Source organism: Chrysemys picta, chromosome 10, assembly GCF_011386835.1.
Source record: "Chrysemys picta bellii isolate R12L10 chromosome 10, ASM1138683v2, whole genome shotgun sequence".
Classification (NCBI taxonomy): domain Eukaryota; kingdom Metazoa; phylum Chordata; order Testudines; family Emydidae; genus Chrysemys; species Chrysemys picta.
This window is the reverse complement of record NC_088800.1, coordinates 76,262,851-76,289,610: the sequence shown is the minus strand read 5'-3', so window position 1 is coordinate 76,289,610 and position 26,760 is coordinate 76,262,851. Positions and strand designations below refer to the sequence as shown.

The window sequence follows — 26,760 nt, the reverse complement described above, 5'->3', positions numbered from 1 at the left end:
AGCCTGAAACAATAGCTCAGCAAAAAGTGTGAGAGGCTTGTTCATCTCAATAGGGTGCTGAACTGGGATTTCTTGAGAACGTAGAGCGTTAGGACTGTTCCAGTATTTCACAGCTAGATGCCTGCTAAAAGTACAGGTGTGTTTGTGGGATTAAAAAACTGCACACCATGCCACCTCAGCAGCCAAAGCCCCAGGCGTCCCACCTCCAGTTCTCAAACCTCCAATATAGTTGCATGTTTTCAACAGAGCACCTGAACACTGACGGACAATGTATACTGAACCGGTCGTTTACAGTTAATTCAATAAAGACATAGACATTACAAAATGTCTAAGACTTCCAATCTGTTTCAGAAACAATGAAGACTAAGGCACCGAATTTAGGGAAACTTGCAAAGTGCACGGCCTTCAGATACTAGAAACTGAGTTTGCGGATTTCTGCTTCCATATTTTTTAGACACTGTACTTTTGCAGTGGGGTCTGAGTTAACCCTAATGTTTCAAAGAACATTTAACACAATTAAGCTAAAGTGTGAGTGCAAAGCTCTGACAAATTTTGCCAAGTGTCCTGCTAATGGGATTCAGCACAGCCCCTGCACTCTGTAACCATATCCTCATTAATAATTATCCTCCCCATTCTCTCTGAGAGTCTCTTAGGTACAAACAGGGTTAATTTTCCCTCCCCCTTGGTCCTGCCTATTCTATGCACTGTCATTGGATCATAAAAGTGTCCATCACGTTTAGGCAGAGATGAGAGGAGGCAGGCTTCTCTGCATTAGTTTACACACGGAAGGGGAGAGAAAGAGACCAGGCGACAAGCACGCTCCATCAGTGCGAAAGCAGCAAGGTAAATAAATTAAATACTAAACCATGGCAGCTGCATAACCGAACATACTGGCTGGGCTGGTGCTGGGAGCAGGGCTGCACCTTTTCCAAAGACACAGGGCCCCAAATCCCATAAAATGGGATGCAGTTTTCTACTGTGTGGGACAGGAGCATTTGCTCACTACCTCTCTGTTCTTCTTCCCACACCCAGCTTTGCTCTAGTGAGGAGCTACCCAGGGGGCAGACAGGTCAAGACAGTTAATGGAGCCCTTCCCATTTTCTGCAAAGCCCCTTTGCCCAAAAGTGTTTGTTCACAATTTGAGATTTCATGGCCTGTTTTCTGCTGGGATCCCAGAACAGGGCCCCTCCTCCACTGAGCAACACACAGAGGAATGTATGTGTGTGTGTGTGTGTGTGGGGAAAATAGAGAAACGGCCCTTTGCAGCAGCAACAGATCTCTCTAAAGTTGACTATGAAATGTTTTTTAAGGTTTAGAGACACCTCCATTCCCCCTCCTTTGTCTCCCCCAGCAGGGATGTTTCTCTAGCTTGTGCTATCTCCTTCCCTGTCTGAAGAAGATAGAGGAATAAGGTTTCCCCACCCTTATCTCAGTCTGAAAATCCAAAGTGATCCGTATCCTGCACAGTCACCAGGCAAATCTACCCGCAGAGCAGACGCTCTGAATGTTAAAGCCCCCTCCCCCCTCACTTTTCATCAAGGGTGCGGTCTCTGAACTGCTGGAGACCCATCTGACCATTTTCAGATGTTTCCCCCTTCCAGGGGTAGCCCCTCCTCACGTGAGACTATTCACACCTCTATGTATCTAAAGAAGGTTTGTGGGGTTTGTCAATAAGCATCTCCTTCCCCTCAGAAGGGAAACATTTTGTCTCCTCAGAATTTCCATTCTCAGCCAGTCTAGGAAAAGAGTGGACCAGGAAACCAAACCTGCATTTCTCACATCAGCACAGAATGTAACTGTTAGTCCAGAAAAACTCTTTTCTACGCAAACTAGTGTATTTTGTAGGGAGGATAAAGGCCACTGAGATGCAAACTGCCAGTAGTAGGGATGCCTGCTTATCAGTGTTTCCAGAACCTCAGTGCTCCACTCAGAACTGTGGACCCATACTGATTTTATCCAGAATTCTCAAGGCTCTCTTTACACTTCAAAGTCAGTCATATTTAGAACTCAGAGTCACAGGGCACAGGTTTGCTAGAACTGTTTTCAAGAACCATTCAAAACTAGACACAATCTGTACGCTTGTCCTATAGCGCAAGCTAATGAGAACCACCACTACAATGTGGGTTCAGGGTCCCCTCCTCCACCATCTTAAGCTTTTGGCCTTCCCAGTGATAGAAAACATGCCAGTGTCTTTAGCAAGGACTGGTGGCTGTTCTGATTCAAAATGCAAGGCATCTTACGTTACCAAGACCATGTTTAAACCAGGAGGCTCTTTCAGTCTCATGGGTGGCCATGTGGAGCAGGTGATTAAGCAACATGTGCTTTACACAGGGTTTCAACACCCCAGGATGTCATATGAAGGTGTGTCCATTTGTCATGGCTAACACAATGCAAAGAATTACAAAAAAAATCTAGGGATATGCAATTTCCTTTAATGTCATAGTAGAAGGGTTTGCAGGAGCGTCTGAATTCTAGCAGTCGCCCTTCCTCAGGTACTTGCTGTGTGCCACCAACATGCATGCATACAGATTCCTCTGCATGTTATTCGAATGCTTGGTGATGGGGCTGCATGGATTCTTTAAGGGGACAGAATAAAATCATTCAGAGAGGAGCTATGCACAAATGCTAAATTCAGAAAAAGCATCACAACTTGGAGACGTTACACCAGCAGTGCTATTTAAATTCAGAAGGATTTAACTGAAAAGTTGCTTTGCTGAATCATACAGCTTGCTAACTCTACTTGTTCTAGTGGATACAATCCTTCCAGCCCAACTATTAACTCCCTTCAGGCTATCCATGTTCACTCTGGCTATGTCTACACTGAGCACCTTACAATGGCAGGTACACAGTGTAGCCGCTCTTTGTCGCCAGGAGGGAGCTCTCCGGAGGACAGGATAAAACCATCACCAATGAGGGGTGGTAGTGTGGTCAGCAGGAGACATTCTCCCTCTGACAAACCGTTTTCTCCACACTGGTGCTTTTCACACCCCTGAGCGACAAAAGTTTTAATGCTGAAAGTGCAATGTAGACATAGCCTCACTCCCAACCACCATCCCTCTCTACTCTCCTTCATGCGTGCCCAGGCTCGCTCTCTCTCTCCCCCATTCCATACTGGAGACGATAGGCGGAGGATTGGGGTCTCTGGCCTAGTTAATGCCCATACCTCCTCTCGACTCAAGCCTCCTGTCCCAATGCCTTTGGCTAGGCACCCTCTCCTCAGTTAAAAGACCATTCCAGACTCCGCTATTCATCTTGCCTGAAACTCTGGTCCTAAGAACCTCCCAACCTTTCTGATCCATTGCATTTACCTCTCCGCTCAGATTTCCTGCTCCAATGCGCCATTGACAGAGTCCCACCAGGAGAGTGCTAATCCCATATACTTCTGCACTCTTCTCCCCAAGACCCTTATGCCATCTGCAGTGTATGAGCCATTCCTGCCCCTCAGATCCCCAGTGCTCCTTGTACCTCTCCATGGTCACTCAGCTTAATCTCTGGCCTTCTCGTCTCACCTCCTATCCCCAAGAGATGTGGGCAGCATCCCCGACTCCTCACCAAGCCTCCTTATTAATGGCCCAGATCCTGCTTCTCTCCCTCATGCCACACTCCAGGCACCCAGCCCCTCTAGTTCCTGCTTCTCATCCCAATGCCAAGCCTGCCAGCTCCGCTTCTCGCACCCCGCCCTGAGCCCCAGTGCCCTCTGATCAGAACCACCCCGGCTCCCGCCCCTCACCGCGCAGCCTGGGCTAACAGCCCCCCCGTTAGCCCCCTCCATCCCCCGATTTGCCATTCTCCGAGCCGCAGCGCCCCCCCACCTGCTCCTCAGCCCGCCCAGCCGCCCGCCGGCGCCGAGCGCGTGGTGGGGCCCCCGTCCGGGGCAGCCACGTGTGTGAGCGCCGCCCCCCCTCCCGGCGCGGAGCCGGCCGCGGCATCACCCCCGGTAGGGTCGGGTCGGGTCGGGTCCGGGAGGGGGTGGACACCACGTGTCCCACGCGATGGTGACTCAGCAAATTTCCAGCCCCTGCTACAAAGTGCCCGGCCCCTCCTTGCCCGGCTCCGCGCGGGCCGGGCCGGGCCGGACCCTGCCCCACCCCGCCGAGCCGGACCCGACTGCCGCACCCCGGGGGCTGCGTCTTACCTGGGCCTGTCAGGAGCGCGCGGGGGGGAGGTGGCGGCGGAGGCGGGGACGCGCGCGGCGCGGGGGAATGGTGGCGGGGACGCGCTTCTCAGCCTCCCTCCCTGTGTGTGCGAGTCCCGGGAACAACAACAAGCGCGGGGCCCCCCCCCGCCCCGGAGCCGACCAACCAGGGGCCGGGCCGCTTCCGGGATCGCGCATCATTCCCCGCGTCACATGGCCACGCCCTCTCGTCATAACGCGTCATCTGGTCACGCCCATCGTGTTCATTCATGGAGCGCAGACACGGTAGGGGGAGGAGGCGGCGGGGGCGCACAGGGAAGGGGCCGGAGGATGCGGGAGTGGCGGGGCCGGGCCGGAGGAGGAGGAGGAAGAGGAAGTGCAGTTGGTACAGGAGGGGCAGTGGAGACAGGAGAGTGGGGTGGGGCATCCATCGTTCCTGTAGTAGTGCGGGGCATAATGAGTGTGCTGTTTGACTACCCAACTTCTATCTTGTATTGCTCACCCCCATGAGCAACATCCCTGACTCTCTACACACCCCTCACTGCTGAGGTGCAGCCACCTCTGGGGTGGGGGGTAGCAACTTTACAGGGTGGTCAGAGACAAGCAATTGCTTCAAACTCTGTCTTGTACAAAAAATGCCCTGGGCACCCTAACGTTCTGGCAGAACCCGGGTATACAAGGTCTTGCCTGAAAAGCCCCCCCACAGTAAACTGCAGGGTGCCTGCTCTACCTAACTTCTTGCAGACTCCAGGGAGCTTGGGACATTTCAGATGCAACGTTTAGAGTAACAGAGGGTCCTGTGGCACCTTTGAGACTAACAGAAGTATTGGGAGCATAAGCTTTCGTGGGTAAGAACCTCACTTCTTCAGATGCAAGTCTGAAGAAGTGAGGTTCTTACCCACGAAAGCTTATGCTCCCAATACTTCTGTTAGTCTCAAAGGTGCCACAGGACCCTCTATTGCTTTTTACAGATTCAGACTAACACGGCTACCCCTCTGATACCTGAACGTTTAGAGTGCTGATCATCATCCCCTTTGGCAGCCTAGAGGGGCTGTGTTCAAGATAGCTTTACGGGCACGACAAGGTAGGTAAGTGGTGCCAAAGGGAGGCTACAATTTCAAGAATCTAGGATACACCTGCATAGCAGTATTGGGCTTCTGTAAAATATTTAGGAGCACTGTTCATTTCTAAAGTAGTGGCTTATTGTCATATGTTGTGAAGCTGTTTTCACCATCTCTTTTTCCACAATACCACTAAGTGAGTTTACCTTCAGTATGGAGAAGGGGGTTCCCTTTAAATTATTCCCATCTGGGTTTTCCAATGCCTCTTGTCATCTATCTTTTAGACTGTAAGGTCCAGAGGGAACAGACTGTCTTTATTTTTGTGTTTTGTACAGCACCAAGCACCTAGTCAAATAATAATAATAATATCTTTCACCTCTTTTAGAATTAAGCAATTTTTCTTTCTTGCTTTTTAATAGAAGTTTCTCATATTATTTTTGATATCTTGTGATGTACATTATATTTATATTTTTGGCAGTGGAATAGAAAATGGCTTTCAGTTTCAATTTTTTCTCAGTCACGTGGATTTCAAAGTACTTCTTCCTTGAGTTTCAGTGTGACTTTAATGTAATGCTAACGTCCACAAGAGGAGAATGCAAGTGTCCAATTACCATATAACACTATATTTAGGCTTGGAAGGATTATATTTTTTTATCAGTTAGTGTTGGTAAACATCGATATCATGGTACAAACACCGACAAAAAAAAATTCCACAAGTAATTGAAATGTACAGATCGGCAAAGGAAGAAAAATGCTGCTTGAGAATTTAGAGTTTGATTTAAGGATATTTACTTCATATAGTTTGACATTTGATGTTGACAATTTATGTTTTAATAGTTATAAAGCTTTAACTTTTTGAATGTTAGTGCTTACTGTCATTAGATAATTGTCTTCGCCTGAATTTCCCACAACTGGGAAAATTTAAATTGATAAAATTTGAAACAAAAAGCATGAAACCCACAATTTTGTGCTACTGTGAAAATTAAGCTAATAAAAAGATTTAAAAATGCTTAAAAATAAATATTGATATTATCCATTGAAATTATATTAAAAACATTGAATTCTGTCAAGCCTAACTACATATATATCAGACCGGAGTCTAGTAAGAGAAAATGAGATCTTAGTTTACATAGTTCTTAGAAAACTTTAAGTTCCCTCCTCTTATGAGCAACTACTGCAGCAGAGAGAGACAAGATACAATCTGGGACAGCAATAATAGAAAGGGGTGAAATTTTACAATCGATTGTTTTCTTTATTTGCTGGAGTCAAGAGACTCTGAAATGCCAATGGTGGCCAGCAGGGTTAATCCAGTTATCCTGTAGCAATGTCATCAATATTGCCAATTTCTAGTGTTCAAAAAATTATAAATCAAGTCTCAAAAATCATGAGATTTTTAATATATAATAAATGTTGGGTTCTTTTGATTTGTCTTCAGCTTTTTGAACCGTTAAGATTCATGTTAAGTTTTTCTTTGTAACCATGAGGGCTAGAAACAGCTTTCATTTTAAAGAAGCGAGAGTCTCATGTAGTCAATGACTTTAAAGAACGAGGAATACTTGTGGCACCTTAGAGACTATTAAGCTTGAATAAAGACTGGGAGTGGATGTGTCATTACACAAACTAAAAACGATTTCCCCATGCTAATTTCCCCCTACTGTTACTCACACCTTCTTGTCAACTGTTTGAAATGGGCCATCCTGATTATCACTACAAAAGTTTTTTTTTCTCCTGCTGATAATAGCCCACCTTAATCGATTGGCTTCGTTAGAGTTGATAGGGCAACCCCCATTTTTTCATGTTGTGTTTGTGTGTGTGTGTGTGTGTGTGTATATATATAAAAAAAACCTTCCTACTGTATTTTCCACTGCATGCATCTGATGAAGTGGGTTTTAGCCCATGAAAGCTTATGCTCAAATAAATTTCAGATGATGTCTGTCTGTATCTGTACGGAAAGGAAGATGATGTCTGTCTGTATCTGTACGAAAAGGAAGATGATGTCTGTCTTTGTTAGTCTCTAAGGTGCCACAAGTACTCCTGTTCTTTTAACTAGAACAGTGGTTCTCAATCAGGGGGCCGTGAACAGGTTTCAGGGGGTGCAACCAAGCAGGGCCAGAATTAGACTCATTGTGGCCCAGGGCAGAAAGCAGAAGCCCCACCACCTGGGGCTGAAGCCCAGGGCCCTCAGCCCCGTCACTCAGGGCTGAAGCCGAAGCTTGAGCAATGTAGTTTTGTGTGGGGCCCTGTGGCAAGGGGCCTCAGGCAACTGCCTTGCTTGCTATCCCTTAACACTGGCGCTGGCTTTTGAATGCAGAAAAGCAGTTGTGGCACAGGTGGACCATGGAGTTTTTATTGCATGTTGTGTGGGGCCTTAGAACAAAAAAGGCTGAGAATCCCTGAACTAGAACATAGGAAAGGCTGGGTGTTTTAAAACCAGACTTTCAGTCTGTCTCTGCACTTGGTCTTGTAACAATGTTTGAAACTGTCTCTGTCTAAGCTAGTGATATTAATCCTTTTCAACCTGTGGGCCAAACATATTATTTCAAAAAAAGATCTAGGGGCTGCAATCAATATTTTAAGCCAGACTCTTTGCTTTGTGCCACTCCCTTTGCGCTACCCAGGCGGTGCAAAGGAGCACCTTTAATTTCCCGTTGGGGATTCCTCTGGTGCAGAGCCAGTGTACCCAGCTCCTACATCTCCCCTCCTCACAGCCCTATTTTAGGGGACATATTGAGAGCAGGGTGGGGAAATGGCTGGACCACACAGTGCTCTGGCTATCCCCCTGCTGATATGTGGTCCCTATGGAACCATAGTCAGGAAGTACAAATTACAGCATCCCTAGGCTACTCTAACCTTTGCTGAGGCGGAAAAATCAGGGAGCTGGTTCTCAGCTTCTCCTCTTTCCCTCTCCTGGGTATCCCATGACTTTAAGAATCACATCCTTTTTGAACTGACTTAGCTAGGCTGGCTAAAGCTGCAGTACTGCTAAAATAAAGCTACTGTCTAACAGGATCAGTGCTGCTTTCTGTCAAACCTCACAAATTTACAAAGCGTGTTCAAAACCTGCAATAGACTAACTACTGTGCTACAGACCATGGTCCAAGGGCACACATACAGCTAAAGAGGTCTAAAGAGCCAAGATACAGCTCGAGATGAGGGTTCAAAGGCAGGTTTTTAGTCATCTTTGTGCTCCCACATCATGGGGCCATTGAGTGTTGGGTCATTCCCAGCCACAACATGGCCGATCTAAATTATGCTGACTTCCAGAGGCCTGTGGGTAGGGTGACCAGATGTCCTGATTTTATAGGGACAGTCCTGATTTTTGGATCTTTTTCTTATGTAGGCTCCTATTACCCTCCATCCCCATCCCAATTTTTCACATTTGCTGTCTGGTCACCATACCTGTGGGGCCATAATGACCAGCAAATTATGAGTTTTTAAATGAAACCTCACAAGGATGATTACAGTAGTGCGTGGGGTGTGGACACACACAGGTATATTCTGACACAGTCTATATCTGTCTATCTTATTTATAGAGGGGAGGCAGCAAGGTCCTATGGATAAGATGTTGGGCTAGGAGTCAGGAAACCTGGATTCTATTCTTGGTATCGTCACTCACTATGTGGCCTTGGGTAAGCCACGACTTTTCTGTGAAATGCGGATAATAATGCCTAGCCATTTTTGTAATGGGCTTTGAAATCCTTTCTAGAAGTTCCCACTGAACTCAGACAAGGGAAAAGCTCCTAATAAACTTTGGTATGACATAATTGATAAGAATATGGCTTTATTTCTACTGAATGCTTTTTGTTTATATTCAAAGTTCTAATAATCTAACTTTCTTAGGTACCCAAGGCATGTACAGGAAGTTAGGACTCTTGCGCTGCTAATAGACTGAAGTGGTAGAAACCATGTGCTGGGCTTATTTTAGGAGGTTTATGGTACAGCAGGCATGAAGTGCTGCAAGCTGGGAGACCTCACTGTCTTCCTGAAACCACAATGTCAAGAGGAGACAGGTGTGTGTAAGCTTCTTAGCTCTCACCGGATCAGAGGCGGGGAGAGCAAAATAGCTAAGTATGTTCAGCAGAGATTTCCAGAGAGAGAAATGGTGGTCCAGTGCATTGGCAGGGGGGATTTTTAATACCAAATGTTCATAGTGATCCGTTCAAATAACAATTTGGGGTCCTGTGTTCCACCAGCCTCCACTGAGGTGGCAGGCAAAGTCTGTTTGCACCTGTGAACCCCTGCGCTTATACATGTCCAGGGGCATTTGGTGCATGGATCAGGTTACAGCATTTTAGCAACCTGTTTGTTCATGCAAATATCTGCACGTGCAGCTGCAGAGTTTTGCATTGGCATATGACTGTATTAACGGAGTCAATAGACAAGGTGGCCCTGAGTGTCTTGGGGAATATGCATTAAATAAAGCTGCTTAGCTTTATGGGGCAGGGACTGTCTTTTATTATACGGTTGTACAGCACCTAGCAAACTGGGGCCCGACTTGATTGAGGCATCTTGGTGCTACTGCAGTGTATATATTACATAAAATATTTGATTGTACATCAAGAAAAGTAATTTCTCCGTGCCTTTGTTTTGCCTGCAGAATGCAGATTTGGTGTGAAAAGCATTTGAATTAGTATATATACGTATCTACGGTTTAGAGAAATAATGGCTGTAGTTTAAGGTGTTGGGAGATCTCTCCCTTTCCTGCAGTGGCAGTAGCAGCTCAGAAAAGCCCTTTGTTTGCAAGGAGGCCCCAGAGAAGATGTTTGTATGCGAGATTTCCAAAATAGTTCTTTAGTCATTTATAATGGGATGGAGCTAAGGCACGTTCCCTGCCCCAAAGATTTTACAATGTAAAGGTCCAGTACTCCAGGTGGCTGGAGATCCTCAACGCCAATTGTTTTCAGTAAGAGTTGAGCATGTTCAGCACCTCACAAGGATCTCATGTGGCTCAGAAACCACAGCTGTGGTAGGGTGGGTGGAGCTGGGCTCAGCCCATATAACAGATCCTGGAAACATTATGGCTCCCTAAACTCAGAAATAGCCGGAATATCTCTGGAGAGCACACATTGGAGTAACAGCCGCAACATCCTTAGAAGAGAGAGAGAGAGAGTGTGTGTGTGTGTGTCGCCACTTCTCTGGCTTTGGTCTGTCAGCTTGTGCAGGAGGCTAGCTACCTCTGCTGGTAGTGCTCAAGGTGCTCCGTGAGAATGCAGACTTAAACAGCAGCTGTTCCTTGTACAATGTGTACGGGAGAGCTCTTGGTAGAGTCTCCCAACCCTGTGAACCTGTGCAGGGCCTGGCCCTATATTAGGCAGAGCACTGAGCAGCAGATCAAGTAGGGCAAGGTCCTGTTTTCCACCTTCAAACCCGTTTCCAGAGTCAAGAGTTATTCTCAAAAAGAAGAACAGAGTTCTTCTGAAAAGAGTTATTCTGTATGTTCTGCACAATGCAAGTATTACGGCAAAGGGACCAATGACCAGAGCTGCTGTGATTGTATGTTGCACTAACATTATTGTGAAAAACAGTGAGCAGGCAGCAAGACAAGGCAGGGAAATTCAACCTCAGGGCCATGGCATGGTCTGATATCGCTTATTCTTCATGATGATTATTCTCCTGTGGAAGAATCTCATCAGTAGGGTAGGATTTTCTCTGCCAGTTCCTTCATTTGGTGCTTTATTCCCTCCCTCATTTTAGCACATGGAAGATGAAGTCCTACCAAAAGCTGGCAACAGACATCCCACAGCCTACAGAATCCTATGCTGAAGAAGAGAGCATTGATGGGAAGCCGCCCTGCCTTCAGAAGTTGTCCACTTGGTGGCTGGGTGTTGGCCTGCTGATGATTGTAGCTGGCCTGCTGAGTGGAGTCACCATGTGGATGCTCAGACAGGTGTCTGGGAGCCAGCATGGACAGACGCCCCTGGAGAAATGCAGCGCTGTCCCTGAGCCTCTCCGCTTTGACTGCTACCCTGAGAGGAACGTGGTGGTGACAAAAGAGCTCTGTGAGAGCAGGGGGTGCTGCTTTATTGAATGTGACCAGCCTTTGGGGAGCAGGAGCGGAGTGCCCTGGTGCTTTTACCCCCCTGACTTCCCCAGCTACACTCTGGAGAGCCTGAACCAGACTGAGCTGGGAATGGTGGGTTTGCTGAGGAGGAAGGTGAAGGCCTATTATCCCAGAGACATTGAGAGGCTGCAGCTGAGCGTGGAGTTTGAAACAGACACTCGGTTACACATCAAGGTGAGCTGCCTTCTCTGGTCTGTGTCCCTTCTCGCCAAGGCCTCCAGGCCTAGAAGTGTCCCAGGTAGGGCCTCTCAGTCCGGCTAACTAAATCCCCTGGTCTCTGCTGGCTCACACTGGCCCCTGACAAGCAGTAGAACCCATCTTATGTCTCAGTCTAGGGTCCCATCATGTCAAGCCAGACACGGCAGCTGTATCCCCCTGGCACTAGCTGTTGCTGAGTTTAGCTTGCTGTCAAGTCGCCCCTCTGAGGCAATTAAACACTCCTTTGCCTCCTGCTTTGCTGTTTTTAAGACATGTTTTCTTCCTTTTGTAGATCACGGATTCCACAAGCCCTCGATTTGAAGTCCCCCTGGAGGTTCCTCGGGCAATGAAGAAAGCAGAGAATCCCGTATACAGCCTGGAGTTCTCCAAGGAGCCTTTTGGTCTGCTGCTGAGGCGGAGAGCCTCTGGCGCTGTGCTGTAAGAGTTCACCCTCCTCTTCTCTCTCTCCAACTTCAGCAGCTGACCCCGCCCGTTAGCTCCACCTGTGGGGGCACCACAGAGCTGAAGCTAGCAGGGAGGAGGGAACTGTCTCTCTCCTCTCCTAAGCCCAAGACTCCCACCTGCTTGGTTTATTCACCTGGGTTTGGGCGGGAAGAGCATGAGCTTTGCTGTGTCAGCATGCCCTGTAGGCTGAGGGAGACAGCTGTTCTCCCTCTTCCTCAAGAACTGAGGTTTCAGATACCGTGGGGATGGGCACTTCCTGGGCCTGGGTAGAAAGAATGCAGGGTTGACTCTGGGAACTTGGTTAACGTGGTCTTGATGTGGCTTGGTACGGTGAGGAGAAGAGTCTGTCCTTCTGCATTTACCATGTGCTTATTTGCGTAATGTGTTAATGACTTAGTGATTGTCTGGTGCCTTCCAAGTGCAAAGCATTGTGTAAGTGCTAAGTGGTATTGTTTTTACGCTGCACACCAGGTGGCATGTTGGGTGCAAGTTTGGACTGGGGCCAAATATTCTGGGGAAGAAATCAGTGTGAGGGCTGTAAATTTGGCTCTTTTCTCTCACACTCACACAGGATTTGCTGGGGGAAGGGCCAAATGCCATCCCAGTTTAAGTATGTACAGATCCATTCAGTGGCATTGTGCCCACACCCTTAAGCATGTAGCCAGTTCTAGTAGGACGGGGTATGTAGAGAAGAGCTCAGATACACCACCCTTTCCTTATTTTACTGTTGTTTAAAACTTTGTGCGTTTGCTAACCTGGTCCTCTTGGGAGTAGTTTGCTGGTGATTAGACAATCAGGAAATCTCACTCCTGTGTTGTTTCTGTTGCGTAGAGGGTTACATATAATCTCTGAGGAGACTTTTCTTGGCACCTTGACTTGAAACCTAACCTCTGGATCAGACTGAGTCATGCTGACCTTTGGGCCAGGTTGTGCCCTGGCTCTGCATTTGGCTGGGATAGGAGAGTTCACTCAAATTGCTGAGCCATGGAATTTGTAACAGAATCTAGGAGTCTGTGCGCCAGGGGTGGGTGATCTCTAGTTTGTGCAGAAGTTTGAGATCCTGGAAGGAAGGTGCCGTGATTACTATTAGCAGCAGCAGAGGAGCAGACTGACATTGTTTTAATGATATTTGTCCTCTCTTGCTCTGTCCTTCCCTTGCTCCTGCTCTGTCCCTCATCCTGCTTCTTGCCCACTTTTGTATCTTCTCTCACACCCCTCCCGCCACCCGTCCAGGTTAAACACGACCGTGGCTCCCTTGATCTTCGCTGACCAGTTTCTCCAGATTTCGACCATCCTCCCTTCCAAATTCCTCTATGGCCTCGGGGAGCATCGGAGTAGCTTCCTGCACAGCCTGGACTGGAGCACCCTGACGCTGTGGGCCCGGGATGTCCCTCCCACGGTACCATTGTCCCCTCAGTGATGCGTGCAGGGCCAGAGTCTTGCTATTTCAACTCCACTGTTGCCCGTCAAAGGTTCCCTTTAGTGTAACAGGTCCAACCTGCACAGCTGCCTTACATACAAGAACTGCATTTGCTTCCTTCCATAGCCCAGGTCAGAACCCGGCATCAGGTTATTTCTGAACAGACACATGACCCCTCTGTGCTCTGGTGTAGCGAGTCCCCTCCTGTGCTGGTTTGGCAGCCCATCCTCTCCCCTCTAGAGCAGAGAATGCCCCTCTTCTGGGAATGGCTCTATGCCACTCTGGTGCACAGATGTTTTACCTCTTCCCAGTTCCCTCAGGAGTGTGATGGGTGGATTCTGACTACTGGCAACTCCTTCAGCAGAGCTGGGTGAGTCTCGGAGGAAGACAGAGCTCTGATGAGTGTTTTAGACCCCGAGTAACTGAGATGTGGGCAGGCCAAGAATGTTATGGTGTCTGTTAAGTCTTTAACATGCAAAGGAAGCCCTCGGTACATGGGCTTCCCCCTGCCCCTCTCTGTGGTTAACATGAGGGGTTACAGGAAGGCCATGCTGGGATATGAAATCTTCCTTACCTTTGATCAGGTTCAAAGGCGACCTCTCCACTCAGCAGCAGAGGACTCTTGAATCCCCACAGGCTATTGAAACACCTCACCAGCTTAGTCTGGGGTCTGTGTTAACAGACACTCCCCATCTGAGCAGAGTTCCTTTCGGTGTGGGACACGGGCCATTGGGGATGGAGCTGAGACCCAGCAAACTTGGGTCACATAGGAAGGAAACATCTCTTCCCTTTGGGTTTCTCTCGCCCTGTTTTACCTTTGTGTCCTTCACTCCCCTCTAGCTCTGTTTAAAGATGACTGTGTCCCATACATGGATTTATTTAATCTGTTGCCATGGGCTCACATGGCAGCCATTTGTATCTTTGCCACTTTGAGAGAAGTATGGTAGTTGTGCCTGGCTGCCCTATTTATGCATAATTCCCTTGCTTTAAGATGCCTTCTAGAAGGCCCTTTGTAGCTCATCCTGTCCCACTCCATCACCGATCCCTTCTATTACAGTAGCTTCCGTTTTTTTTTCTTTTTTTGCTCTTCTTTGCTGAGAATACGCCAAGCCCCTTTGGCCTTCAGATGCAAACTCTGCAATGATCCTGGCTGCCCATTGCCCCTCTCTCTCCAGGCTGATCACGACTGTCCTACATATGGGTGACCAGAACTGACATGCCTACTCAAGATAGATCTAAATTACACTGAGCCAAGAGGGTCCAGAAGGCATCTGTCAACTGCTCCCCATGGCTCATAACTCTCCTTCCTTAGACACCTCCCTTGTTATCCATTCCGCTTTCCTTTGGGTGACCCTGACGTATTGAAAACAAGTCTCTTATCAGACAACTTCTGTGTGCAGGAGTCATACAACCTCTATGGAGCTCACCCATTTTACCTGCTGATGGAGGAAGAGGGAGCTGCTCATGGTGTTTTCCTCCTGAATAGCAATGCAATGGGTACGTGCTTTCTTATGCTACATTGGGGTGGAGCTGGTGTTCAGGACCTGCCAAGGGAAGCCCCCTGCTTCACCAGCCTGCATGCCCTGACGGTGGCATCTCATAGATTTTGGTGCTATTCCTAATCACTAGAAAAGGGGCCTGCTGGTTTTGGGAGCTGGAGCTGACCGGGTGGGGGGACTGACCTGAAGTGGCAGTTCAGGAACTCGTGGCAAAGAGAAGCAGTAAAAGAGAAAGATGTGGTTTCGTGGCCCCTTTATTGAGCCAGACATCTGTTTCCTGGCTAAACTTAGGCTCTTTAGCAACTGTCAAGCGGTTTAACCACACAGGCAGCTGCTGGATTGTAGTCTGAAAAGCCAGCTTCTCTCATGCCCCTGGTCCAGCCCGGTTCTCCTCTGATATCTCTGCCCTTTAACTATGGAGAGTGCGACTTCTGGCGCAGCAGGGATATAAATCTGCTGGCTGCTTTTCTCACAGTTGTACCCTGCTGATGCCAGCTGTGGCTTCCACGGGGAGCTGCTATAAAGCTGTTGATGCCAGCTGGGACTCCAGAACTGTGAGCATCCTCTCACTGATGGCATATTGGTACGAGCCAGGACTCCAGCAGGGTGAGCTTCCTGATGGTAGCGCCAGGCCAATGTCAGCAAGGACACAGACACCGTGAGGTTCTTTACACCAGTGCCCTGTTAGTGCCATCTGGGACCCTTATGTTATGAGGCGCCTCACGCCAGTGCCACGTTCGTTCCAGCTGTGTACGTTTTATTGCAATAAAACTCCCAAGAATAACTGTGCAGGGAAGTGCTGTGAAAACGCGCCAACTGTATCGGAGGTGTGAGAACTCCCGCATACAATGCACCCTTTCCAGCAAAGCCCTTAGTCCAACAGAAACTCGCTCTCACGTTCAGCTCTTCATTTATCATTCAGTTCTGTGGGCTCTGGAATGGGTTCTACACTACAGAGACAGAAAGCACTATTGGGTTTAGTTCTGGAATGGAAACGGTGAGAACGCCACACTTATCAGGTCTAGAAAACAGATTTTGTAATAATCCTTTGCACGTCTCTTGCACCTGAAATCCAGTGATATCAAATCACGCTGCAGCCTTTAAGCCTTCAGAACCCTGTGCGATATGGAGGTGCTATTACTCCCACTTTACAGATGGGGAATTGAGGCACAGGGCTATAGACATGTATTTTTGCCTATGGTCACATTTGTCTGTGGGAGAGCCATGATTTGAAGTCAGGACTTCTGACCCCGTTTCATGCTTTAGGCATTGGACCACTGTTTCATTGTCTCTATTCTGTCACTTTCCAAAGAGGTGGCTCTGCAGCCAGCTCCTGCCTTGACCTGGAGAACCATTGGAGGAGTTCTGGATTTTTACATCTTCTTGGGTCCAGATCCCAACATGGTCATCCAACAGTACCAGCAGGTGATAGGTAAATATCAGTACCCCAGCCATTCTCTGTGCATCTCACCCCCAAGACAGCCTGTTGAATATCCGTTCCTTTGTATGCTTAGACATGTCCAGCATCTCCATCCACTGCCATCACCCTCACATTTATACATTAACACCTGTCTCACCAGATTCATCGTGATGTCCTACGCCACCAGGGGTGTTGCCTCTTCCTCATCTCCACCAGATCCTCCCTCTCATTCAGAATTGCCCTAGTCATTACCGCCTCCATCAGGGTTGCCAAGTTCGTCATTGTCTCCGTTCCAATTGTGTTGTTCCAGGTTTCCCTGCCATGCCACCTTTCTGGGGGCTGGGGTTCCATCTTTGCCGCTGGGGCTATGGGACAAGCAATGCAACCTGGCAGATTGTGAAAGCCATGAGGAATTATCAGATACCACAGGTAAAATAAATACCTGCTGTCCAGAGGAGGCTAGGCGGCTCCGCAGAAGCATTTCCACACCATGCAATTCTGCATCTCTTCTTTGCAGGATGCTCAGTGGAATGATATTGATTACATGGAAGGGTACCGGGACTTCACCTTTGATCCCGAGAAGTTTGACACCCTCCCGCAGTTGGTTGAAGACCTTCACAAGCATGGCCAGTACTACGTCATGATCCTGGTATACTGACTTCTCTGACCTTCTTCCTGAATTCTATGCTAGGGCTGTTTTCGTTTCTAAAACTTCAGGCAGATGCAGCCACAGTCGGTATGTGAGACATGTTCGCCTTGCAAATACAAACAAGAGCAGGAGCTACTCGCTGCTCCATGAGGGGTCAGGCTCCCCACCATACGAGTTGCTTCTGTCTATTTCAGTGAGCAACATTTTGGCACAGAGCCTCCGCTGGTGCTGATGCCAACAGAACTATGCTGATTTACACCAGCTGAGGATATGGCCCTTTAGTTTTTAGCATATGCCTTACCCTCCGAACAAGTATGATGCTTGGCTTTGAGCAATAGCCTGAAAGAGCATCAGGTACTTTTGTGACCTTCTCCTTATCCCCTCCCCCACCCCCTTATCCCTCTCTGCTTTGGCCTCACACAGGCCTCTGCTTGGGAGGAGTGGCTAGGACCCCTGCTGGAATCCATGAGCACGGCCTTTGGAATTTCCCCCTTTTCTGCGGGCGAGCTCTAGCAACAGGTCCAGGGTTATCCCGCTGCCTTCCTGTCTGCTCTGCGTGTAAACCTCCCCATGTCTCAATCACACAAGGAAAAACCGATGCAGTTATCTGTCAATCAGTCTGATTCATGGGTTCTCAACCTTGGGTTTGTGACCAGGTCATCGCCTCCCTGCCCCTCCTATACTGGTAAATGGGAGGCAGGTTCCATCGAGACCCCAGCTTGATGGAAGAGGGGGTCCTGGAATGGAAAAGGTTGAGAACCCCTGGTCTAATGGAGTGATTCCACTCATTGCTGTTCCATTGGCCATATACTCAGCATTGCTGTGAGATGATGCTTCCTGTCCTTGGACTTCTGGGGCCTTCCCCCTCTTTTCCTCCCTTCTCCCCCTCCCCCCCACAAAAAAAAATCTCTCTCTCTAACCCAACCCTTGATTCTTGGAGAAGTGACACTTTATACAACATTCTTTCTCACAAGTGGAAATGCTGCAGCAAGTTTCTGTTCCTCTTGGTCAATTTGGCAGTAACATGTGAGCTTTAGTCAACCCTAGTTTGGTGGGCCAGGGCTCCCAGGACCAGTAAGCTATTCTCTGAGTTACTTGGGGTATATCGGTGAGGCTTCATGGACACTGGGGGGAGAATGTAACCTGTCCCATATGTTTCCAGGATCCTGGGATCAGCAGCACTAATCCTCCTGGTTCTTATTGGCCTTACGATGAAGGCTTGAGACGTGGCATATTCATAAATACCACTCAGGGGCAAACGCTGATTGGACAGGTAAGATGGGGGGAGCCACTCGGGTGAAATCCTGACCCCACAGAAATCTATGGGAGTTTTGCCATTGGCTTCCGTGAGACCAAGATTTCAACCCTAGAGTTGTTAAGGGTAAAATCATAAAAATAATGGTCAAGTGACCTTTCTGTCCTGTGTGCTCTGGGCCTGAGTCTCTCCTTAAGTGTATTGACATCACTGGGAATTTCATTTCTGTAAAGAGGGCTGAATAGGCTGTGTGGGGAAAATACTGAGCCGGATTCTGATCTCACCCCTGTGTGACCCCAGAGTGACCTCTTGGGATCAGAGGAGTCACGTGAACATAAGTGAAGTCAGAATCTGTCAGTCTGATTTTCTGAATTTCTCCCTATTTCCGGAATGATGAAAAATAGCCCCCAGTGTGTTGCTCCATTTATTACCCACAATCCAGTGTGATTTCTGATCCAACTCACCCTAGGCTTCTAAATTATGGGCTCCTACGGCACACCTCTCAGTCTCTCTTCAATACTTCAAGAAAGTTCGAAAAGCACTGGGAAGAACAGATGGATCGTTATGCTAAAAATGATGGGCCTGATTCCCCATGGGTGTAAAGTGCTGTGAAATCCAGACCCTTCCCTCCCTCTGAGCAGGGTGGTACTTTACACCTGGTTTGTGCTTGCTCTGCACATGTGTAAAGAATTACCCAGGGTGCAAGGCAGGGAAGAATCGGGTCCCATATTTAAAGAACCATCGGTCCCATTGTTACTACTGGCACCTTAGAATATTCAAGCTGAACCGGAAAAATCAAATGGGCTTTTCAGCAGCAGTGCTGCCCGTTCACCATCTGCATTTTAAATTCCACCTTCTCTGCAGGGGAGAAGGTGGAATTTCAAAAGTGGACCAGGCTAAGTCTCCAGCCCCAGCCACCAGTGGCCGATAGGAAGGTCAGTGGTGCGTTAACAGGTGGAGGGCGGCTGGACTGCCAGCTTTGCAGGTGTACAATAGGCTGTGATTCCCTGAACGCGCTCTGTTCCTTGGTGCAGTTGGCCAATGAGAGGTTCACAGAATGTGTTATTTTCTGGCCTTTCCATAGGTGTGGCCTGGCCTCACTGCTTTCCCTGACTTCTCCAACCCAGACACTTACCAGTGGTGGCTGGAGAATCTGAACCGGTTCCATGCTCGCGTCCCCTTTGATGGGCTTTGGATCGTAAGTTCCTCCTTACCTCTGCTGGGTCTGAGCTACAAAGGCAGGGGCTCTCCAAGCTACTCCCTCATGTTCCCCCCAGCATAGTGTATGTCTCACTTATCCCTGAAGCTTTTGTACCTCTCTGAGCTCCTGTTTTTCCAGTTTCCTTGTCCTTGACAAGCTCTGTGTCCCTGAAGGCACGTATACACTGGGAGACACGTGTCATGTGCGTCCAGTGTAAACTTTCACTACGCTGGATAAAAGGGCGCTAGGCTGCACCTTGTTCCAGGTACTGAACATGCTGGAGTTTAACAGGTCAGGACCACGATGCAGTTAGCTTCCCAAGTCCAGGGGTGGATTAGGACTCCAGCTCTGAATGGCTCAAGAAGCAAAGACAACCATGGAGCAGTCCCACTGGGTCCTTGTGGCTTTGGCCACGTGGTTGGTCCCGTGGGGGTGTAGGTGAGCAGCGTCTGGTCTCTGAGAAGAGATCAGCTCCCAGCTTGATAATCACCAAAACCCTATGAATGAAATTTCAACTTGACTTTCTCTGTCTAGGACATGAATGAACCATCCGACTTCAAGGACGGGTCAGTGGATGGCTGTTCCCCAGGGGAACTTGATAACCCTCCCTACGTGCCTGGTAAGAGGGGAAATAAAATATAGGCTGTGCTGGTGTAAGCAGGTGTAACTTCCTTTGGTGCCACTGGGAGCTGGGCCTACCTACACCATGGCTTCATCTGACCCACAGGTTTTAGCCTCTGTATATGTGTACAGGTGTGTAAGTGTACATATGCATGTGTGCTGTCTGTTCTCTGACATGCCTTTAGCACAGCATTCCCAGCACATGGGCTCAGGTTTCAAACCCAGGAACCTAACTGTGTATTCAGACACCTGCATGACCAGTTTTAGCCCTTAAGTGTTGACTAAGGAACCTAACCATTGATATACCCGCCCAGGGAGACAGCTGGCACAGGAACCATTACTAGCTCTGTCGGCTTTATGCCAGTGCGGGGCTCCTCACTGGCTGCTGATGGCCAGAATCTAGCTCCTTTGTACCTCCCTCGGGGGAGGGATAGCTCAGTGGTTTGAGCATTGGCCTGCTAAACCCAGGGTTGTGAGTTCAATCCTTGAGGGGGCCACTTGGGGATCTGGGGCAAAATCAGTACTTGGTCCTGCTAGTGAAGGCAGGGGGCTGGACTCAATGACCTTTCAAGGTCCCTTCCAGTTCTAGGAGATGGGATGGGATATGAGCAGCCTGGAGATCTGGCCCCGAGGCTACTGAATAGTGTGTGAGGCACAGGTAGCTGTGTCTGGGTGCAGGTGTTCGCTGCACAACACTTCTTCTCACAGCCTCTCTCCCTCCCCATCAGCCGTGCTGGGCGGGTCCCTCTCTGCAAAGACCGTGTGTGCCTCGGCGAAGCAGAGCGCCTCCATGCACTACAACCTCCACAACCTCTACGGGCTGATGGAAGCCAAAGCCACAGCTAGGTAATGGCCAGTGCTTGCTGGGCGTGTGTTGGCCCAGCGCCTCCAGTGAGCAGGTTCAAGCCCCGCGTCAATGAACGGCTCCACAGAACTGTGTCCGAGACACCAGCGTGAGGCGTCCCGCCCGCAGGGGGCTGGTCTGTCCCCAGCGCAATGGCTCCAAGCTGAGGTTTGAACCCCTGATCCGGGTTCCCTCGCCTTGCCAAGCTGTGGCTGGGTCTCAGAGCTGCACTGGGTGTGGAGCAGGGACTGGCTGCTGCCCTGAGTCACTGCACTGGCTATGCCCTTGGTTTTGAGTCTCACAGCTGCCCCCGCCTGGTCCCGGTGCCCAAGTCTCCTCCTTGTTTTCCAGCGCCTTGATCCAGATCCGAGGGAAACGCCCGCTTGTGATTTCTCGCTCCACCTTCCCCAGCCAGGGCAGGTACTCGGGACACTGGCTCGGTGACAACAGGAGCAAGTGGAAGGACATGTACTGGTCCGTCCCAGGTGAGTGGCTCTCCTGGCAACAGGCAGGCCTCTCAGATACTAACCTTCACCCGCTGGGGACAGGATCACCCTCAGAGACTGGCCTGCGTCTTCCCTGGTCATGATGGCTCCTCCCTTCCCACGTGCTGGGCAGCGGCTCCTCCATTAAAGAGCCACGGGAAATTGCACCTTACTGCTGGCCTGTAATTGAGATGGGGCCTTTCCCTGTTACTGTCTGGGAGGGCAGCCGAGGGTCTGGAGCCTGCTCCCAGCTCCAGGACTGGCTGTGATGGGAGCCGGCTGCCAGCTCGCAGGCATCGTGGCAGCTGTTTGGTCCTGTGGTGGGTGAGACGTAGCCCCTCCTCCCAGGCATGTCCCCAGGCGTGTACGTGTCACAGTCTGTACAAGGGAACAGCACGGGGCATTGGTCTGAGTGTTGTCCCGAGGAGGATCAGGGGAGATCGTCTCCAGGTGTCCCTGGCTGCTTCTGGACTCCATGCCTCTGTGTGTGCAGGGGTGCTGAGCTTCAATCTCTTTGGGATCCCGCTGGTTGGGGCGGACATCTGTGGGTTCTCAGGCACCACCTCGGAGGAGCTATGCACCCGCTGGATGCAGCTTGGAGCCTTCTACCCCTTCTCCCGAAACCACAACACCCAGAATGAAAAGGTAACAGGGGGGCCCCTCCCAAGGGACGGCAGCACCTGTAGGGGGCTCCAGGGCTGATGCTGTCCCCAGAGGGCTGCATTCAAATGGGGGAAGGGCCCAGAGCAGTACAGAGAGGTCACTGTTAGGTGGGGACAGGGGGATGGTTGCTGCTGGGAGCGGGCAAGGGGTGTTGGTCGTCCGTTCTCCGCAGCTCCCTGGGACAGACTCTTGGTAGAGCCCGTTTGTCCATCTGTCCTGCCTGTTTACACTCTGGTTGTCTGGCCTGCCCAGGCCCAGGATCCGGTGGCGTTCGGCTCGGTGGCGCGGACGGCCGTGAAGGAGGTGCTGCTGACGCGCTACGCCCTGCTGCCCTTCCTCTACACGCTCTTCCACCGGGCACACCTGCAGGGCCACACCGTCGCTCGAGCCTTGTTCTTTGAGTAAGAAACTCCTCTTACAGCTATGGATGGTTTCCTGCCCCACAGGCAATCCATGGGAGGGCATGGCCCCCAGACCCCTGGTGGGCATGCCTGCCTCCCTCCCCTCCCCCAGGGGAGCACAGCCCGCCTCCCTTCCCCTGGCGGGCACCCTCTGATCCGTGGGCCCCTCCACTCCTTTCTGTGCGTGGGCCTGGCCCCTGCCCTTCTGACCCACAGGCAGGATCCTGAGAGCTGATGCCATGGATCTACAAGCAGGCATGAAGTCACAGACCATGGTGCCACTAATCTACAGGCAGGTGCCACCCCGTTGATGCTGAGGTGCAGGCAGCGAGTGGAAAGTGACTGTGCTGTGGCTTGAATGCCAGTTTGGGGGCACTGGTCCAGTTCAGACTGCAGGGCCCAGAGGTCAGTGGCATCAGCAGCTCAGCTCCGAGGTGCCCTCTTCCCGTTGTAGGTTTCCACAGGACGTGATCACGTACTCGATTGACAAGCAGTTTCTGTGGGGGCAGAGCCTGTTGGTGACGCCTGTGCTGGAGCCTGGAGTGGACTCTGTGATTGGCTACTTCCCCAGAGGGGTGTGGTACGATTACTACACGGTAAGGAGCAGTGCATGCTGGGAGGCGGGACAAGGTGGATTTGTGCATTCCCCTACCCAAGGGGTATGGAGACCCCGGCTGCAAAGGGCCCCTCACCTGACAGAGCTCTGCAGCCTGTGAAAGCAACCGGGGTGCCGTCTGCATCAGAAATCAGAGCAGGCATGGATCTCTGTGCCAGAGGGGATGGGGTGGGCTGTGGGGAGGGAGGGGGGCAGGAGTGGCCAGTGCACCTCCAACCTGCCCTGCCTGTCGATCTGCTCTTCCCTGGGATGGAAGCTCACAATAGCCTCCAGTCCTGTCCTCTGGGCTTGGCCATTGAGGAGAGCAGGAATCAGAGGGTCAGAGAAGGTCCTTCCCAGACAGTCACCCACAGACGAGCAGGTGGGCACTATTGCCACCATCAGAGACTGCAGGAAACGGTTATGGCCACAGCCTCGTTTCTGAGCATGCCCTCCTGTCCTGTGAGTGTCTGTGCTCCCGCCTTTGTGCTGCCTCTGCCCCGTGCGCCTCTGTGCTTCTGCCTCCGTGCTTCCGCCTCTGCATTCCGGCCTCTGTGCTCCCCCAGCCCTGTGTGTGGTGGGTGTGGGATGCGCCAGTGCCCATGGCCTGTGCTGTGTATGAGTCCCAGGGCCTGTGGCCTGCTCTCCCCCTGCCACCTGTGTGTGGTGGATATGGGCCTGGCTGGTGCCCGTGGCCTCGGGGGGTGGGAGGGTGGTTCTCCAGACCCGTGGGCAGACGGCCTCTCCCTCTTGCCCACCCTGCTGCCCACACCCCGTGTGTCTGTCGCTGCCTCTGCAGGGCTCCTCTTTGAACAGCAGTGGGGAGAGCCTGAAGATGGCTGCTCCGCTGGACCACATCAACCTGCACGTCCGGGAGGGCGTCATTCTCCCCACCCAGGTGAGGCTGCTCCCCCTGCTGCACCTGGAGCACAGGAATAACCCTTGTCCCACACTCCAGATCCCTGCATCTGGCTGCCTGCTGCCCAGCTCCGGGGCACGTCAGGAGAGTGGCTTGCCCTGCCCAGGAGGCGCGGGACAGTCTGCAGCACCGGAAGGCTGCCCTGGCAGGGCTGGTCTCCGTGCTGCAGCTGAGGAGGTGACGCTCCTCGGGGTCCGGGTCAGGAGCTTTCCTGAGGCGCCTCCCTTGGCACCAACTGGTGGGAGGGCGGGGGCAGGATCCGTGCTGTCTGGGCCATTGTCTCCACTCCATGGTGTATTCACTGCCATGGCCTGCCTCATGCCCGGTCCTCTACACCTGGAGCCCTCAGCGGAGTGCCTGGTCTCAGCAGTTGCTCTCTTGAACCCCAGAAACCCGGGAGCACCAGCTGGGTGAGCAGTGGGAACCCCCTGCGCCTGATCGCAGCCCTGTCCCAGAATGCCAGCGCCTGGGGGGACCTCTTCTGGGATGACGGCGAGAGCCTGGACACCTTCGAGAGGGGTGACTACTCCTACCTGGTGTTCAACGTCACGCAGGTAGGGGGCCCCCGTCTCGGGGGTGGAATGCGCTGTGTCCCTCCCCTCCCCCTCCCCCCGAGCCACAGGCCTGCTCTGGCCCCAGACAGCTGGAGCTGCCTGGCCCACTGTGGGGGTGCAGATGGTACAGCATCCTCCTCGGGTCTCTGGACCTGGCCAGCCGGGGGAGCTGGGATTGGGGCCTGTGGCCGGTGCCCTCTGCTGGAGAGTGCTGGGCTGAGTGCCTGAGGGGCTGGGGGCCAGAGCAGCTGGAATTGCACACTTGGGGGCGGGGACTATGTGATAGCCAGGCCGTGGCCAACAGGAGCAGTGGAGGGCTGGGGCTGCTCTTGGGCGTGGGGGCGGGTGCTGTAGCCATGGCTACCGGTGCCCACGTAGTCTGGGCGACAGCAGGCCCCACCTTTCGGCATCTCGCCTAGAACGTCTTCACCTCCACTGTCCTTCACGCCAACGTGGAAGCCACCTACATCACTGTGGACGTGCTGAGTGTCTATGGGGTCCGGGAGAAGCCCAGCAGGGTCACTGTCAACGGCAAAGAGAATCCCTTCTCCTACCTGGACAACCAGGTAACCCAGCCCCCGCCAGCACCTGGTATGCCCCTCCCCCGCCCAGCGACGACCGGCTCCTTCCCCAAGCCACACGCTCTGCTCTGGCTCTGGCAGGGTCATGGCTCTGTCCTGCGGTCGTGAGTTTGTTGCTGTCAGGCTCTCTGGCTGGGCCGTGCAGAAGGGCAGGCACTTCAGCCTCTTCCTCTGCTGCCCATTGGCAGCTGGCCTCGCCCCGCCCTCTGAGCCCCCAGTCTGGGAGTTACCCAGAGAGTGCCTGGTGCTGCTCCCTGCTCTGCACAGGGCCTGTGTGCTGAGCGGAGGGAACCAGGAGAGGGGAAGGGCTGTTAGTGGTTAGAGCAGGGCAGTGGGAGTCAGGACACCTGGGTTCCATTCCCGTGCCCCAGGGGGCTAGTTGCATGGGCCCCTCTCCAGCGGAGCTGTGAGCTCAGCTCGTTGTTTGCACTTGGAGGTGCTCACTGAGTGGGCAGGTGCAGATGCTGAAGGTTGTTCTAGCCCATTACCCTGCCCTGCTCTGCCCCTTAGCTCAGGGCTCCCCTTAGCGCCAGTCTGCTCTGCCCCCCTCCCGACCATCGGCTGTCACGTCATGGGGCAGCACGGAGCATGCTCCAGCTGTGATGGGGGTGTGCGCCCAGCCCGGCGCTGTGTGCTGCATGGGGTCCCCGCGTCCCACTTTGAGCTTGAGTTTCTCCCTCTACTGCAGGTTCTCACGGTGAGCGACCTCAACCTCAACCTTAGCCAGGGATTTTCCATCCGCTGGTTGTGACCACCGCACGCGCCTGGGATGGCTGAGCTGGAGCTGGGCTCTGGAGGCTTCTCCATCCGTCCATGTGTGTCTGTGTGGGCGTGGGGATAGAGGTGTGCTTCTGTGCATGGGTGTGCGTGCGCACACCCACCAAGGCCCCGGCTGCGGGGTGCCGCTCTGGGCCACTGCTGGCTGGCTGTGTGTCCCAGCTCAGGGCTGCCTCCTGCCCACATCGGTTTGGACATAGTCTCTGGATTCCACAGCTGCTTCGTGCCCGAGCTCAGCCGGGCTGCACAGCCTGCCTTTCCTGGCTCTCCCTGTCCTGCCTTCGCCTTTCCCCACGGGACTACACCTGCCGGGCAGTGAGAGCCAAAACCTCTGCCCTGCCAATGCCCCCGAGTTCCGCTGAAGATGCTCTCTGCCTTGGCCCTTGACACAGGGTTTATGTTTAAAGACTCGGCTGTCCCATGCCCAGGACTGTGGCTCTGGGGGGCTGGTGAGAGGCTCTGGTCAGCGAGTCTGTTCGCCTGTCTCCCAACCCCAGCACACCAATGTCTCCCGTGCCCCAGCTTTCACAACCTGCTGGCACGGTGCATCCCAGATGGCGTCAGCATGCTGGGAGGTGGGGGTGGTGCTGGTGCTGTGCTGCACAACCAGCAGGCTGTGTCAGCGCTGACCTTTCTCCAGCCACATGTCCCTGCGTCACAGACAGTACTGCAGCACACGGGGGGTGGGGAAGGAAGCACTGCTGGCAGTGCCAGCGTACACAGGGCTCCATGGGGGCCCTGGGTCTCCACCCCTCGGCCCACCAGACCCACATGTCACCGCGGGAGCAGCCTGAGCGCTAGCGACAGTAGTGGGATTTTCAGAAGGAAGCTGAGAGCTGCCCAGAGCCGGGTCCGGCTGTGACCTGGGTGGTGGTGCTGGGAGAGGTTAGGGAAAGGCCCCGACCGCTCCTGTTGGTGCTGCTCTGTCTGAGATGAATAAAGGCGAATGGAGGTGA

General features: G+C 51.8%; 2 protein-coding genes across 11 annotated transcripts in view; one reads left to right on the top strand and one right to left on the bottom strand.

Annotated features, from left to right (window-relative positions):
• The window catches only part of MAFK (MAF bZIP transcription factor K), a 13,739-nt gene extending 9,465 nt beyond the window's left edge, over positions 1-4,274 (bottom strand). The window contains exon 1 of one of the 3 annotated variants that reach the window (XM_005289139.4): positions 4,136-4,274. The gene's annotated coding sequence lies outside the window, so the exon portion shown is untranslated. Of the gene's footprint in view, positions 1-3,812; positions 3,875-4,135 lie in introns of those variants that run through there. The other 2 variants (XM_065560071.1, XM_065560072.1) reach the window with 2 other exon arrangements.
• LOC101932947 (lysosomal alpha-glucosidase-like) lies at positions 730-26,760 on the top strand. Of its 8 annotated transcripts, none has more exons than XM_065560057.1 (21): positions 826-843; positions 5,107-5,219; positions 10,891-11,431; positions 11,748-11,893; positions 13,154-13,319; positions 14,741-14,837; positions 16,152-16,271; positions 16,570-16,688; positions 16,777-16,908; positions 18,071-18,181; positions 19,248-19,361; positions 19,899-19,983; positions 20,714-20,831; positions 21,181-21,314; positions 21,808-21,959; positions 22,230-22,378; positions 22,833-22,974; positions 23,773-23,871; positions 24,282-24,446; positions 24,866-25,012; positions 25,716-26,760. In XM_065560057.1, exons 3-21 carry the CDS (start codon positions 10,901-10,903, stop codon positions 25,776-25,778), a joined length of 2,790 nt encoding a protein of 929 aa, XP_065416129.1. In that variant the 5' UTR covers positions 826-843; positions 5,107-5,219; positions 10,891-10,900; the 3' UTR covers positions 25,779-26,760. The 8 variants fall into 8 exon arrangements, with proteins under 8 accessions (XP_008162913.2, XP_065416129.1, XP_042709092.2 ...); XM_024102292.3 differs by lacking the exon at positions 826-843 and adding an exon at positions 4,318-4,420; XM_042853159.2 differs by lacking the exon at positions 826-843 and adding an exon at positions 4,318-4,420 and having other exon boundaries at positions 5,107-5,223.